General features: G+C 44.0%; 2 protein-coding genes across 2 annotated transcripts; both read left to right on the forward strand.

The window, feature by feature from the left end:
- The first annotated feature begins 349 nt into the window (after positions 1-349).
- Positions 350-7,544, forward strand: LOC138850043 (olfactory receptor 5V1-like). Its single transcript, XM_089334628.1, has one exon. The coding sequence runs from the start codon at positions 428-430 to the stop codon at positions 1,313-1,315; it is 888 nt and encodes a 295-aa protein (XP_089190754.1). The 5' UTR covers positions 350-427; the 3' UTR covers positions 1,316-7,544.
- A 4,006-nt stretch (positions 7,545-11,550) lies between these two features.
- Positions 11,551-15,044, forward strand: LOC100353639 (olfactory receptor 5V1-like). The gene has a single exon (XM_008251334.4). The coding sequence runs from the start codon at positions 12,820-12,822 to the stop codon at positions 13,771-13,773; it is 954 nt and encodes a 317-aa protein (XP_008249556.4). The 5' UTR covers positions 11,551-12,819; the 3' UTR covers positions 13,774-15,044.
- The last annotated feature ends 760 nt before the right edge of the window (positions 15,045-15,804 follow it).

The following is a 15,804-nucleotide window of genomic DNA, read 5'->3' on the forward strand; positions in this document are numbered from 1 at the left end:
CGCTCAGCCCTGGTTTCACTGAGAAAGTGGATTTTTCAGACCTCTCTTTGGTTACTCAAGGGGTTTCCTCCTGAAGAGGAGCTAAATGGATATTCAATGGAATATCATAGGTGTTTTCATTGTTTCTAATACTGAAATCTAACTAAAGCAAGGCTAACAGATTTATCTTCAACCAGACACCAACCATCTTCCACAAAGGTATCATGTCTAAGCTTTTTTACCCTAATCAGCGTTTGCTGGTCTCCTTCCTTCTTTCCTCCCTCACTCTCCCCTCCCTTCCTCCCCACCTCCGTCCCTCCTTCCCCCCTGCCACCCTCTCTCTCCCTCCCTCTCTCCCTCCCCCCCTTCCTTCCTTCCTTGCAGAAAGGCCCTCAGAGGTGGAGGTGATGACGTCCACAATCTTAGCACGGTGGCTCAGTTTGTCCTCATGGGGCTCTCCGACTTGCCCGAGGTGCGCTACCCTCTCTTTGTGGTCTTTGCCATCATCTACCAGATCACCTTGGTGGGAAATGGGGCCATTCTCCTGGCCATTGGAACAGAAAAAAAGCTGCACACTCCCATGTACTACTTCCTGGCAAATCTGTCCCTCATAGACATGTTCTGCTCATCAACCACTGTCCCCAAGATGCTGCAGAATCTCTTGACCGAGGAGCGTGGCATTTCTTTCATTGGGTGTGCTTTGCAGCTGTACTTCCTGGTGGCCCTGATGGGGACTGAGGTCTTCCTGCTGGCTGTCATGGCCTATGACCGGTATGTGGCCATCTGCTTCCCACTGCGTTACACCCTCCTCATGACCAAGGTTCTCTGTGTCCAGCTGTCATCTGGGACCTGGGCAGCGGGGTTTCTGAATTCCTTCATCCACACCATGTCCACCTTCCAGCTGTCTTTCTGCAAGTCCAATCTGGTTGACCAGTACTACTGTGACATACCACAAATTGTGGCCCTCTCATGCTCGTCCACCTACATGGCAGAAATGCTTGCTTTGGTGATAGGAGGTATCTTTGGGATCAGTGCCTTCCTGACCACCCTCATCTCTTACATCTACATCATCTCCTCCATCCTCAGGATCCAATCGGTGGAAGGGAAGCGCAAAGCCTTCTCCACATGTGCATCCCACCTCCTTGTGGTCTGTTTGTTCTATGGCACGGCCATATTTACCTACATGCGCCGCTCCTCCAGCCGACACTCTCCTGCCAGGGACAGGCTCATCTCTATGCTCTATGGGATTATCACCCCCATGCTGAACCCCATCATCTACAGCCTGAGAAACACAGAGGTGAAAGGAGCTCTCAGAAAAATGCTGTGTTGTGGATAATATTTTGTGCATGTGTGTGTATGTACATGTGTGAGAGAATGTATGTGTGCACATGTGTGTATGTACATGTGTGCATGTCTACATATGTGCATGTGTGAGGGTGTGTGCCATGTACATGTGTGAGTGATGTGTGAGTGTATATATGTGTGTATGTGTGTAAGAGTGTATATATGTGTGTATGTGTATGTATGTCTATGTGTGTGCATGTGTGTGAGTGTGTGTATGTGTGTGTATGTAAGTGTGTCTCTGTGATGTAGGTTAGTAGTGTCCTAAGACAACATAGGTAGTGGGGGTGTTGGGAGTTGGCAAATGGGAGTAGCAGTTAAGGCATGGGGTCTTTTATGTAACAAAATGTTCCAAGATGGATTCCAATTGTGAGTGTAAAAGTCTATGCCTACATTGAAAAAACACTCAATTATCATAGTTTAAATAGAATTCTGTGTAATGTGAATCATGTAACAATAAAATTGTTAAAAATAAAGTGAATATAATGCAAATTTGAAAAAGCAAGCCAAAATTAGGGCAAAGAAGGAAAAAGAAATAGAGAAAGTATGTTTTAAGCAGTAAGCATGCTAGCCAAGCTTAATGAAGAGAGTGGCCTGACAGGCCCTGCGGGCATCTCAGGAAAGAGATGCCCAGGCTGCATTCAGACACAGGTTTTCATGGATTTGGTGTGGTGTCCTTGTTTTGTCCTCCCTGTCCCTGTCTGGGATGTCCACTGGGTTGAGGGCTTCCTTGACATGAGTTGCTAAAATTCCTTCCAGAACTTCATAACAGACCTAATAACCCCCTTGGTTCAGGGTATTATGAGATTTCCCCAAAGCTGTCCCCAGGGAGAATGGTGGGACCCACCCAACCTGGTTATTGAACAATGAGAAGACTTTTCCTAAGTAAATGTGAGTTTGCTTCTATGTTTCTTCTCTTATTCCACAACACAAAAGACACCAGACAAGGTTATTGTGCAGGAGCAATACTTTAGATATGTAATACTTATCTGCTCCCAAGGCTTGCTTCTACATTGCTTCCCTCATCCATCCACACAAGTATTCCCATTTTATTTTGGCCTCTGTCACACACCCAGGTGTATGTCTCCCTAACTACCTTAACATCCCCCCTCCCCTGCCAAGAGAAGTAACCCATAATCTCAAGGGGGTAGCATGGGTGAAGGTCCGTCTTACGTATTTTCTTCAAACTGGCACATGGGCATAGAGCTGGTTATGGGTGTTCTTCTCTTGCTGCCTGTCCAATGGTGTTTGGGGTTGGCTTGGGAAATTATCACCTTGGGCAGTCCACGGGGCTGGTTGCAGTGTCCAACGAGGTAGGCTGGAGCTGTGTCTCATGTCCATCTGGAACTGGAAGGCTTTTATTCTGTTAGATACAAAACAAGTGACTGCATTTAATACACATGGTATAAAGATAAGCATTGAGAGGATGGGAGCTATGGGGCCAAGGAGAGGCAATAGCCAGGATTTCCATGACCCAGTGCTGGTCCAGAAATTTTAGCTCTGTTCAGCCTGGTCCTGGAGTGGCCTGGCCTCATCCAACAAACAGTGAATATCGTTTTGTAGCTGTCTCATTTGACCCAAAAACCATTCTTAGAGCATGGCATACATACCCCCTCGGCAGCAGTTAGCATGTCTAGCTGCCTGCCTCGTCTAAAGGACTGGGTCAGCACCCTAGGATGGGGGCCCAAGTCAGGACAGCCTTTACCTGGGTAAAGCAGAGGGCCCTGTTCCAACTTGTTCTTGAGAGCCTGATATAGGAGTATTGTTATTCCCCTGGATCTAGGGATCCATAGCCTGTTGGTCTAGGAAATACCCAGAGCTGTCTTAAAGTTGCAGTAGTAGGAATTTGCTGCCTGGCCTATAACCTCTCTGGGCTCAGTCCCTGCTCCCCAGAGGTGAGGATGAACCCTAAACAGTTTACTTCCTGATGGAAGAGTTGTACTTTCTCTGCATGACCAGTAGCCACATTCTGTTTGGAAGTTAAGGCTGTTAGTTAAATACCCAAGACCAGAGCTTCAGGTTGGGGAACCACGGAACATGTCATCAACATAGTAGATTATCTTCTCACCCCCTCAAGACATATGTCATTTAAGTTCTCCATGAAAGCCTGCCCGGGGAGGTAGCATTGTCGTGAGCTCTCGTGGCTGCACCATCCCAGTTGGCTGTTGCTGTACACCCTGTTTTCTAACCCATGTAAAGCAAATAGGAACTGACAGGAGGGAGGTTTTAGGCTGAATGACAATCAAGTAAGCGTTTACGGCTGGCCAGGTCTGTGTGAGGCCCAGACGCAACTACCTCTTCATATAGGGTACTTGAAGGGACATTGCAAGGGAGGTGTGGATCTCCTTGAGGAAGGCAACCCATTGACTCCTATTACCTGATGGGCTTGGAGGAGAGCTGGCCTAAGTAGGAAGTAGGCAGAGTAGCATCTATTGTCCTTAAATGGAGATCCATGGTCCCACTTGCTGTGTCACCAAGGACCTTAAGCTCTGTCCCCTCAGTGGTAGTTGGCTTGGGAGCCATGGGGAACAGGATTTTTCAGCTGAGGGCCAATAGGGTCTCCAGTTCTTTCCTGGGAGACCTTCGACTCCAGGGCAGCTCTGTGTCCCAGGGCCCAGCTTTTGGCCGAGCAAACCACGCCCCTCAGAAGCTGGCGTCTTGTCACAACAGCTGTTTGCCAATGCCCTGGCTTTCCACATTGATGACAGGTTCTGTCTGCGGGTGGGCTGGCCTGACTGGGTCCTTTCAATGATATCACTGTGTAAAGCAGCTGTCAGCTAGGCCTGCTGTCCCTCCTTATGTTGCTCCTTCTGTATACCTCATTCCTCTTCCTTCTGGTCTCTTTTAATGTAGACTATGGAGGCAGCCTTAGAGATGCCAGCGAAGGGGGTGCTCAGTCCCACTAGTAATTTTGAAGTTTCCGTCTAACATCAGGTCTGTCCTGAGCTAGAAATCTACAGTCACAGGCATGTTCTGACACTTTTCCCTGTGAGTTAAGTCAGTGCCTATGCGAACTGTGTCCTTCCAAGGAAGGTCAAATGTGGTGACCACCTTACACAACCTGTCTATAAGTTTTGAGGTTATTGGTAAAAATTCTTACCTGATCCCTTAATTTGGTTTGAAAAGGGGAATTCTGCCCATTTACTGTGCCCATGGCAAAATAAATCTCTGTGCTGTTTGGTCCTCTATATTGTGGCCAGGTATTGTTACAGGTAAAGATTAGTCATCCCTTTTATAAGGCCTGGGGATCAAACTGTGGACCCTGGTGGAGAGCCCCACAGATGGAGAATCCATTTCCCATCACTACTCTCATTCTCCCCTACCTGGCTCACCAAGTATATTATGGGAGACAGCTGCTCAGAGGATCTTGTCTTTGAGCAAGGAAGAATTAAGATGTAAGATAGAGAGAAGCAGCAAGCATGCTAGCCAGGTGTAATGAAAAATGTATACCTCACAGGTCAGGTGGGCATCTCATGAAAGAATTGACAGCCAAGAGAGAGATTACAATCTTGAAACAGATGATAGAAACAATTCCAAATGCATAGCAAGTTCAATAAGCACAATCTTAATTTAAGTAAAATAAAATTTGCAGCTTCAAGGTGACACATTGGAGGAATCTCAGAAAACTGGAAGGCACATGAGAAGCAGGTCTGGGGCTCCCCTAGGGCAGCCACAGAGGCGGCAGAGAAATGGGAAATGCTTGGTGCAGCCATTGTGGATGTTTCATATTTGTTTTTATTAAAAAGGGGTGAAGAAGGGATCCTGGAGCCACCAGAAATACAGTAGAGACGACATGAGGGCCAATGGTGATTCGAAACCCTGGGTCCTCGTTAGGAAGCAGCGGGCACTGAGGAGGTGACACAAAGTGTTCACAGCCCTGGGAAAAATGGATACCCAGAATCCCTTGCCCGTGCAAGTGTCCTGTAGCTCTGGGAGTGAAATGAAACTTCTGCAGATGGAGCTAAGGGGCTTCATCGCCAGAACGCTTGCTCTAAAAGAGTTGTTAAATATTGAACTTTTTAGTCGAGAGGAAGGAGACCAGAAATGTAGACTCTCAGGAAGAATGAAGGGTAACAGAATGCTAGACAGACTCATTTTGCTGTAGTTATTTAAAATAGATTTGATGTTAAAACACAAAACTAATAAAACAGTGTCATGGGGTTTATAGCAGATAAATGTGCAAACACACAAGACAAATGAGATAAAAAGAGGGAGGAAAGGACTGTGAGTTGATGAAATCTCTACCTTCTATTTACAAGGACAAAATACTGATTTTAAGTTAGCAGTGAAAAGTTAATTATGTGACTTCCCAATATTGGTACCATAGCAGATTCTGAAACAGCCCTGAAACTTGATCTCAGTCCCTCCCTGCTGTGGTCTGGCGCTGGTTCTGCCCAGTCCTGTCTGGAGATGTCCAGAGCAGATTCTCAAGCAAGGGAGGAATCACTAGATAGTCACTAAATTAAACTAAGAAAACAATGCATGGATAAAATGAAAATGAAGAATTAGAAATCATAAGAAAGAACCAGTCAGAAATCCTAGAGGAAAAGAATACAGTGAAAGAACTGAAAAACCCAGGAGCGAGTTTCAGTGGTACATTTTTGGTCCAAGGGAAGAAAAAAATTATCAGACTCAAAGAAAGGCAATCTGTAACTATCCAAGTGGAGGTGAAAAGAAATAAAAGATTGAAAAACAGTCAAGAAAGTATACGAGACCTGTAATAGAGCATAAATTACATGAATTATGTAAGTACCAGAAGGAAAAGAGAGAAAATGACATGCCTGTTTAAAAAAAATAGCATCTGAGAACTTTCACGTGAAGAGGGTTATGGATTTCCAGATTCAGGAAGGTCACTGGATTCCACAAAAGGAAGCTCTGAGTATTATAAAAGAATGCCAGAAGTCAAGGAGAAAATTACCACATATAAAGGATCTCCTTTAAAGCTGCTATCAGACTTTGTAGCAGAAACCTTGAAAGTCCAGAGGGAGTCAAAAGACACATCCAAATGCTAAAAATGGCAACTATACCCTGAAAGCATCTTTCAGAGATGAAGGAGAGCTGGGGCACTCCAGTGCAAGCTCAGGCTGAAGGAGTTCATCAGAGTGGCCTTAGGAGAAATGCTAAAGGCAGTTCTTCAAGTTGAAACAAAAAGACACTAAAGTATGAAAGTATAAAGCTCATTAGTAAAGGCAAATGCAAGGGTACTTCAAGGAAGTTTGTGGAGGAGTGGGCATGGTGGCAGAGTGGGTTAAACCACTGCTTGGGCTGCCCACGTGCCACACTGGAGTGCTTGATTCAAGTCCTGGGTATTCTGTGCTTCCAGTCCAGGTTCCTGCTGACCACCTGGGAGGCAGCAGATGGTGACCCTGGTGGTTGGGTCTTTGTCACCCACATGGGAGACCCACATGGAGTTGTGGGCAATGGGAGAGTGAACCAGTAGGTGGAAGATCTCCCTCTCTCTCTCCCTTCCTCTGTATCATGCTGCCTTTAAAATAAATAAATAAATATTATTGAAAAGTATGTGGAAAATGAAATTAAAAGATAATTTTATTTTGGTGCAACATAAACTACACTACTGCAAGGTGGACCTGAGATGTGGCCTGAATGGTTGGAACAACAGGACTCACTTTGATTCTGGGGGCTGGGACCCAAGTGGTGAGAACACAGGAAAGAAACCTAGGGGGGCCTTGCTGCCTGCCAGTGTTGCTAGCTGGCCTTTCACCTCTGCACTCTTCCGTGCGGAAGCAGAATAAAACATCTCACTTTGCTTAAGCCAGACCTTAGAGGCATGTTCTCTGAAGCAAGGTTGTCATGATCTCCTACTCATGCAGACTTCAGTCCCGTTCTGGAAGTGAGAATTTGAGAGCATAGGAGAGAAGGCATACAGGTGCATCATCGTCCTTTATGATAGGTTATCTGTTTACATTTCCCAAAGTCACACAGGGTAAAGTCAAATATGAAGCAATAGAGGTTAGGCCCGCGGCGCCGGCACACCAGGTTTTAGTCCCGGTCAGGGCGCTGGATTCTGTCCTGGTCGCTCCTCTTCCAGTCCAGCTCTCTGCTGTGGCCTGGGAGTGCAGTGGAGGATGGCCCAAGTGCTTGGGCCCTGCACCCGCATGGGAGACCAGGAGAAGCACCTGGCTCCTGGCTTTGGATCAGCGCAGTGCGCTGGCTGGCCGCAGCGTGCTGGCCACAGCAGCCATTGCGGGGTGAACCAATGGAAAAGGAAGACCTTTCTCTCACTGTCCACTCTGCCTGTCAAAAAAAAAAAAAAAACAATAGAGGTTAAAATCTATTTTATAAAATACACAGATGTGAAAACACAAAGAGAAATTATAAACCTTCCAATTATCAATAAAGAAATAAGGAAATCTACATATGTACAGCCCATGTGCCTCACCTTCATGGTTAGCTAGGAAGAGAAGGTTTCCAAGAAGAAATGCAGTATGAAGTTGAGTTGTTGCTTTTCTACAAAACTATGGAAGTTGAGAGGGGATGTGAGGGTAACACAGATTTTTCCTGTGTTATTTTTTATATTCGTTTGATTTTTCCCAATTTATTTTGAAAAGTTAAAATTATATAAAATTAAAATATTACAACATACACTTATTTTCCTCTCACCTTGATTCATTAATTGCATTGTATCTATCTGTCTATCTATCATCTGTATTGTTTTGTCATTTAATTAATGTATTGCCAAAAAGTTGAGTTAGGAGTTACAGGTTAAAATGACTTTGAATTTCCATTACTTTGGATGCCAATTTCCACAACTCAGGTGTCCATGTGGGTGACATGTTGCGTTCACAATATAGGTGTGTGGAACACATAAAATGCTAACATTTTCGTATCTTCCATGAACAATGGAAATTTATAAAAGGTTGATGGTATAGTCATATTTTGGAGGACTGATTACTTTGATTATAGTAATATCAATAACATTTTATTCTTTTAAAAAAATTTATTTATTTATTTGAAAGCCAGAGTTACAGAGAAAGAGGGGGAGAGAAGGATGGGGAGGGAGAGAGAGAGAGAGATAGAGAGAGACCTTCCATATGCTGGTTCACTCCTCAGAGGGCTGCAACAATGGGGCAGAACCAGGCCAAAGCCAGGAGCCAGGAGCTTCATCTGAGTTTCTCAGGTGGGTGGCAGGGGCTCAACTACTCGAGTCATCTCCTGCTGCTTTTCCCAGGCCATTAGCAGGGAGCTGGATTGGAAGTGGAGCAGTTGGAACATGAGCTGACACCTGTCTAGGATGCTAGTGTTACAGGCAGTGGATTTACCTGACATGCCACAGTGCCTGCACCAACATTTTATTTTTTTACTTAGGTTTGGCAATTAAATTCTTAGAAAATACTTTATCTTACTGTAGGCCATTACAGAAAATAAAAATGTATAATTCAAAAAAGCTCAAAACCTATTTCCAGTGTTTTTACTGAGGAAAGAGATAGAAATGCTCACTGTGATTTGGCTGTGGCTGTTACACAAGGAATACATGGATTGAAACATCACATGGTACCCCATAGTAATACAACTTTTAGTATCTGTAAGACATAAATTAAAAATGTGTCACTTGTATAACTTAGATTTTTTTCAATGTGTGTTAGATTGATTGACTGTGTCCCCACTATTCAGTTGGTCATAATGTAGACTTTTGAAGAAGGCAAGAGTGTTCTCTCTGGAGTCCTTACTATAATTCTCTCCCAAGGGGAAAATGTGCATAATATAAATTGTACACAAAACCCTAACACTAGTCTTAAATTCAGATGATGCATTTGCTTTAATTTACTGGTGCAGTTTGTCGATGGGTCATCTTGTTTTCTTCTTGTTGGAAATTTTTATTGGTAATACAATTTTCTATTTTTAAAATACAAGTGTAATATAGCCTTGATAATGATAGACTATATAACATATAATTGTATCTAGTATGTTAAGATCCAAAATGTATATGTTGATACTTTTGCTCAATTGTCTGATTTTATTTCCTCTATATAGTGCAAACTTGAAATAACTGTTTTCCAAAGAGGAACGTTTTATATATAGTGTGTTTGGCTTTGACCTTATACAAAATCATAAGTTACAGAAATAATAAAAAGTTTGGTTTCTATGAAATCTCCAGTAGAGGGCTAATCCTAGCCACATATCTCTTATTTTGATTCTCATTGAATGTTTAATTTTTTTCTTAAAGTTGAAAGATGAAAACAGGGATCATCCATATACTGGTCCACTCCCCAAATTCCTGTAACAGACAGTGCTGGGTCAGGCCAAAGCCAGGAGCCCAGGACTCGACTGGGGTCTCTCGTGTGGGTGGCAAGGACGATAATGCCTAAGCTGTCATCTGCATGTTATCAGGAAGCTGGACTAGAAGCTCAGTAGCCAGGAACTCTGATACAGGATGTGGGCATCCCAAGCAATGTCTTAGTGGCCTTGCCAACTGCCGGGCCCATATGTTGCAGTACTTACAGATACAAACTTAACACCAAGTAACCACACAGGCAAGCAGATGGACTGGACTTCTTAAGGGCTTCTCTGATTCTAGACTACAGGAACTATCAATTCCTGGGGTTAATAGAAAAATCACTGAAGTTCTTCCTCATAAGTGCACTGTTAGGAAGACATCCATCTCATGTTTCTAATTATGTGGCAAATACATGATTTAGTTATGTGTGCTTTAGAAAGAGATTGTTCTCTCCTCACATGACCAAATTCTGCATTCTCTAAATCAAAACGTTTAACAAATTTAAATAATCAAATGCAAAATTTACTGAGAGTGTATTATGTTTTGAAGGATACATGTTGATAATGTGGCATCAGTTAGGCCATGTGTATTAATTAGGATGTTGCTGTTGACTTATTTTCCATAGTAGTTGGCTTTTTTTGTTTGTTTTAAGATTTATTTTATTTATTTGAAAGACAGAGCTACAGAGAGATAGAGCCAGAGAGAGAGAGAGAGAAAGAGAGAGAGGCCTTCCCTCCGCTGGTTCACTCCCCAAATGGCTGCAACAGCCACAGCTGAGCTGATCCGAAGTCAGGAGCCAGGAGCTTCCTCCGGGTCTCCCATTTGGGTGCAGGGGCCCAAGGACTTGGGACATCTTCCACAGCTTTCTCTGGCCATAGCAGAGAGCCCAGTTGGAAGTGGAGCAGCTAGGACTCCAACCGGCGCCCATATGGGATGCCGATGCCACAGACCAGGGCTTTAACCCACTCTGCCACAGCGCTAGCCACAGTAGTTGTTTTTTAAAAAGTCATATTGTGTGAGTTAACAGAAAATGAGCATTTAACATGCACATTATTTACTGTCTCTTCTTAAAAATTATCTTACTTAAACACCTTTTCTATATATCAAAAATATTAACATGTAAGGATTTAGATAAACTTAATGGCTCTATAGAATGATGAATATTTGAGAATCTGAAAATTGCTATGACAATTACTTTGGTTTAACCTATTTTCTCATTCATTAAGCATCTTTTGTAGACTGAACATTGATGTACAAGCATTTTATGACTATTATAATAATTTTCCATATTTCATGATTTAAAGAGATCACCAGTAAATGTTTGTTTTCTCCAAAATGTGGCACAGACCTGGTGTTGCTCAAGAAAAGAGACAGAGCATCTCCCAAGTGCCATAGTGTCTTAGATATTATGGGGAAAATGGAGTAGAAAATAGTTTCATGCTATTTGAGTGAGCCAATCATTACGTATGATTTTTGTTACTTGGGATATACATTTTTTAAGAAAATAAATCAGTATTTTTTTCCCACCAGGATAAATAAACTGGAGGGAGACCATGGAAATTAACTTTTGCATTTTATTTTTTCAACAATTTATATCTTTGAATTTTCTATTGCAAGAAATTTACAAAGTGAAAGAAAAAATTCCACAGAAGTATTGATTTGTAGACTTTTAATTAAAGTCTTTTATTTTTTAAGATTTATTTATTTGAAAGACAGAGTTATAGAGGCAGAGAAAGAAAGAGAGAGGTCTTCCATCCACTGGTTCATGCCCTAAATGGCCACAACTGCCAGATCTGGGCTGATCTGAAGCCAGGAGCTGGGAGCTTCTTCCAGGTACCCCACATGGGTGCAGGGGCCCAAGGACTTGGGCCATCTTCTGCTGTTTCCAAGGCCATAGCAGGGAGCTAGACTGGAAGTTGAGCAGCCAGGATTTTAGCAGGCACTCGTATGGGATGCCAGCACTGCAGGCAGTGGCTTTACCTGCTATGCCACAGTGCTGGCCTCAAAAGTCTTTTGGTAAATCTTACTCATGGTGAGTGTGTGAACTCTCAGGGAGAATGTCAAGGTTGATGTTTTAGTGATGGAAATTTGAAGTTATGGAGCATACTCTTATTATTTCTTCCCAACAGAGACAGGAGGTAGCTTTAAAAAGTTCATGGAATGGAATAAAAAATGCAGTTATTTTGGTGCAATAAATTTTGAAATCCATGCATATTATTCTATTTTAAAAGATTTATTTATTTTACTTAAAAGTCACAATTACACAGAGAGAGGAGAGGCATAGAGAGAGAGAGCGAGAGCAAGAGAGAGGTCTTCCATCTGATGGTTCACTCCCCAGATGGCTGCAACAGCTGGAGCTGTGCCGATCCGAAGCCAGGAGCCAGGAGCTTCTTCCAGGTCTCCCACATGGGTGCAGTGGCCCAAAGACTTGGGCCATCTTCTACTGCTTTCCCAGGCCATAGCAGAGAGCTGGATTGGAAGAGAGGCAGCCGGGTCTCGAACAGGCGCCCATATGGGATGCCAGCGCTGCAGGCAGCAGCTTTACCCACTACGCCACAGCACTGGCCCCCCCATGCACATTACTTTCATAATCTACCTTTTCTAGTAACGTTTTAAAGACTCCTTGTATATTGTCTATGTGTAAAAGACCATTGATTCATCCCTCCATTATTTTTCTGTGTTTTCCTATGTGTTGCTGATTCATTTACAAAAATTTATATATCAAGGAATATACACAAGTATAAAAATATACACAAAACATGTAACAAACACAAAAATATGTGGTACACAGTTTCTACCTTGAAGATGTTTAGTGCTGAAACAGTGCATGAAGTATCCACATTGAGATAATATAAGGCAGAGCTGAGTTAAGCATGCAAGGAACGGTGGGGAGTACACCCTCAGCTTTGGCTGAATGTGAAGCCCCAGCGAATGCTGAAGGGTCAACAGCGTGTTTCCCAGGAAGGTGATTGTTGAATGTCTCTACTAAGAATGTGGTGGTTAGGGGTCTCTTTAGTTGCTCACAGGGCTTCCCCTTTAAGAGGTGCTGAGGACAAATAGTTCCAGGAATATCTGGAGTTTCGGACTTATTTTAAATAGTAGCTTTAACACCTGGAATTTTTAATTAAAGTAGGGCTAACTAATTCATCATCAACCAGACACCCACAAAGATTTTCAAGAGCTTCTCATCACTGTGCTCCCTGGCTTCTCACCCTAATCAGCGTTTGCTGCTATTCTCTTTCCAGAAAGGCCTGTGAGAGGGGATGGACGTCCACAATCTTAGCACGGTGGCTCAGTTTGTCCTCATGGGGCTCTCCGACCTGCCCGAGGTGCGCTACCCTCTCTTTGTGGTCTTTGTCATCATCTACCAGATCACCTTGGTGGGAAATGGGGCCATTCTCCTGGCCATTGGAACAGAAAAAAAGCTGCACACTCCCATGTACTACTTCCTGGCAAATCTGTCCCTCATAGACATGTTCTGCTCATCAACCACTGTCCCCAAGATGCTGCAGAATCTCTTGACCGAGGAGTGTGGCATTTCTTTCATTGGGTGTGCTTTGCAGCTGTACTTCCTGGTGGCTCTAGCTGGGACTGAAGTCTTCCTGCTGGCTGTCATGGCCTATGACCGGTATGTGGCCATCTGCTTCCCACTGCGTTACACCCTCCTCATGACCAAGGTTCTCTGTGTCCAGCTGTCATCTGGGACCTGGGCAGCGGGGTTTCTGAATTCCTTCATCCACACCATGTCCACCTTCCAGCTGTCTTTCTGCAAGTCCAATCTGGTTGACCAGTACTACTGTGACATACCACAAATTGTGGCCCTCTCATGCTCGTCCACCTACATGGCAGAAATGCTTGCTTTAGTGATAGGAGGTATCTTTGGGATCAGTGCCTTCCTGACCACCCTCATCTCTTACATCTACATCATCTCCTCCATCCTCAGGATCCAATCGGTGGAAGGGAAGCGCAAAGCCTTCTCCACATGTGCATCCCACCTCCTTGTGGTCTGTTTGTTCTATGGCACGGCCATATTTACCTACATCCACCCATCTTCTGGCCGACACTCCCCTGCCAGAGACAGGCTCATCTCTATGCTCTATGGGATTATCACCCCCATGCTGAACCCCATCATCTACAGCCTGAGAAACACAGAGGTGAAAGGAGCACTCACAAGGGTTTTGTGTCATAGAATGCATTCGCAGCAAGCACAGTATTAAAACAGAATGACCCAATACTTAATTCATAGAAGGAACACTCTTCTGTTGACATGTAAAAATGCATGCATGTGTAGAAATTTATGGACACAGATATAACTTTGTTTTACCTATCTGTATCCCCCTATCCAATGAAGACTTAAAGTTTATCATGCAAATTAGGCAGCTCTAAAATTCTGATGATTAGGAACCAAAAAGTGGTCAGAAGAAGCCAGATGAGGACTGTGAGGTGGACGTCTGATGGTTTTCTATGAGGGCCCCTGCAAAGGTGGCCAAGGATGATGAGAGGAATCATCAGAGCATTGTGGTGGTGGAGAGGGACTCTCTGCTGAAGTGTTCTCAGAATCTCCTCTGCTAAAACTTTGGTTAATGTTCTCAGAATTAACATGCAAATGGTGTCCTTTCTTGGTCCCCTAGAAAGACAGCAAGGAAGTTCCTTGAGCGCCCCAAATAACTTGCTGTGGCTTTGCTCTTGGCTGAGCCGTGTCCGCCTCTTGGTAGCTGTTGTGCTGCTTCACTTTGGGACGCTGCCTTTGAAGCCAGTCTCCTCTCCCACTATAGCTCTTCAAAGAGCGCGCAGGCCCTTGGTGCCGCTGCTGGGGACTGCTGTCGAGAGGCTGCTGCCCACATCTGCAGCTCCTCTGGGCACAGTGGTCGGCACCAGCAGGCAGGAGACTGGCCACCTCTGATCTCTCTGTCAGAATGGTGTAGGCTGAGCCAGTGGAGGTGTCTGTGGTGTTGGCTGCTGCTGCTGCTGCTGTTAATCGTGGTCCTCCTCCACCTGGGCACTGAAGCGATGGTTAATTTCCCTTGCAGGTTGATGTGGACGGTCTGCTTCCGTGAGCGTCATAGTCAATGTCATCTCCAACATCATCTCCTCCCTGCTTGAATGATGCCCATCATACACAGCTGAATCCTTTGGGACACTGTCCCCCTACACTTTCCATGAAGCATCAGTGATTGCTTCTTCACTGATTAACTGCTTCCTTGTAGAGAAGTTTTTTTTATTTTAATTAATCCCATTTGTTGGTTTTTGTTTTAGTTGTCTTTATTTTTGGGATCAAATCTGAAAACCATTGCCCGCACGATGTCCATGTTCCCTACTATGTTTTCTTCTACCGATCTTACAGAGTATGTGCAGCACTTCAATTCATTTGAGTGGACTTTTGTAAATGCTCTGAAGTGGGGTCCAATCTCATCTCTGTGTTTGGATATGGCCTTGAGGCCTATCTGGAAGAGCCTTCCTTCCTTCCTTCCTTCCTTCCTTCCTTCCTTCCTTCCTTCCTTCCTTCCTTCCTTCCTTCCTTCCTTCCTTCCTTCCTTCCTTCCTCTTAAAGGCAGAGTTACAGAGAGGCAGAGAGAGAGAGAGAGAGAGGTTTTCCATCTGCTGGTTCACTCCCCAGATGGCTGCAATGGCCGGAGCTGTGCCGATCCGCAGCTAGGAGCCAGGAGCTTCTTCTGGGTCTCCCATGTGGGGGCAGGGGCCCAAGCACATGGGCCATCTTCCACTGCTTTCCTAGGCCACAGCACAGAGCTGGATTGGAAGTGGAGCAGCTGGGACTTGAACTGGCATCCATATGGGATGCTGGCACTGCAGGTGACGGCTTTACCCACTACACCACAGTGCCATTCCCAGGAGTATCCATTTATATCTGAAGTGTATGACTCCAGTTGTTGTGGATGAATGTTCTGTGTTTGTTAAGTCCATGTAGTCTGACATCTTGTAAATTGCAGTGTTTATTAATCTTCTAGCTTCATGATCTGTTACTGAAAGTGGGGATTAAGGTCACTTCCTGTTTCCTTATTGCACTCCTCTCTTGGGGCATTAATATTTGCTTTATGTATGTGGGTGCTCCAGTCTTAGGGGAGTATGTTGATCTATAATTGTTGTAACCCTTTGAAGAATACACAACTTTACTATAATGGGTTGCTTTTGTCTCTTTCTAAATATTTTGATTTAAAGTATGTTTTGTCTTTTTTTTTTAACTTTTATATAATGAATATAAATTTCCAAAGTACGATTTATGGATTACA

This window comes from Oryctolagus cuniculus, chromosome 6 (genome assembly GCF_051225735.1).
Source record: "Oryctolagus cuniculus isolate XC-2025 breed Fujian yellow rabbit chromosome 6, ASM5122573v1, whole genome shotgun sequence".
In the NCBI taxonomy this organism is placed as follows: domain Eukaryota; kingdom Metazoa; phylum Chordata; class Mammalia; order Lagomorpha; family Leporidae; genus Oryctolagus; species Oryctolagus cuniculus.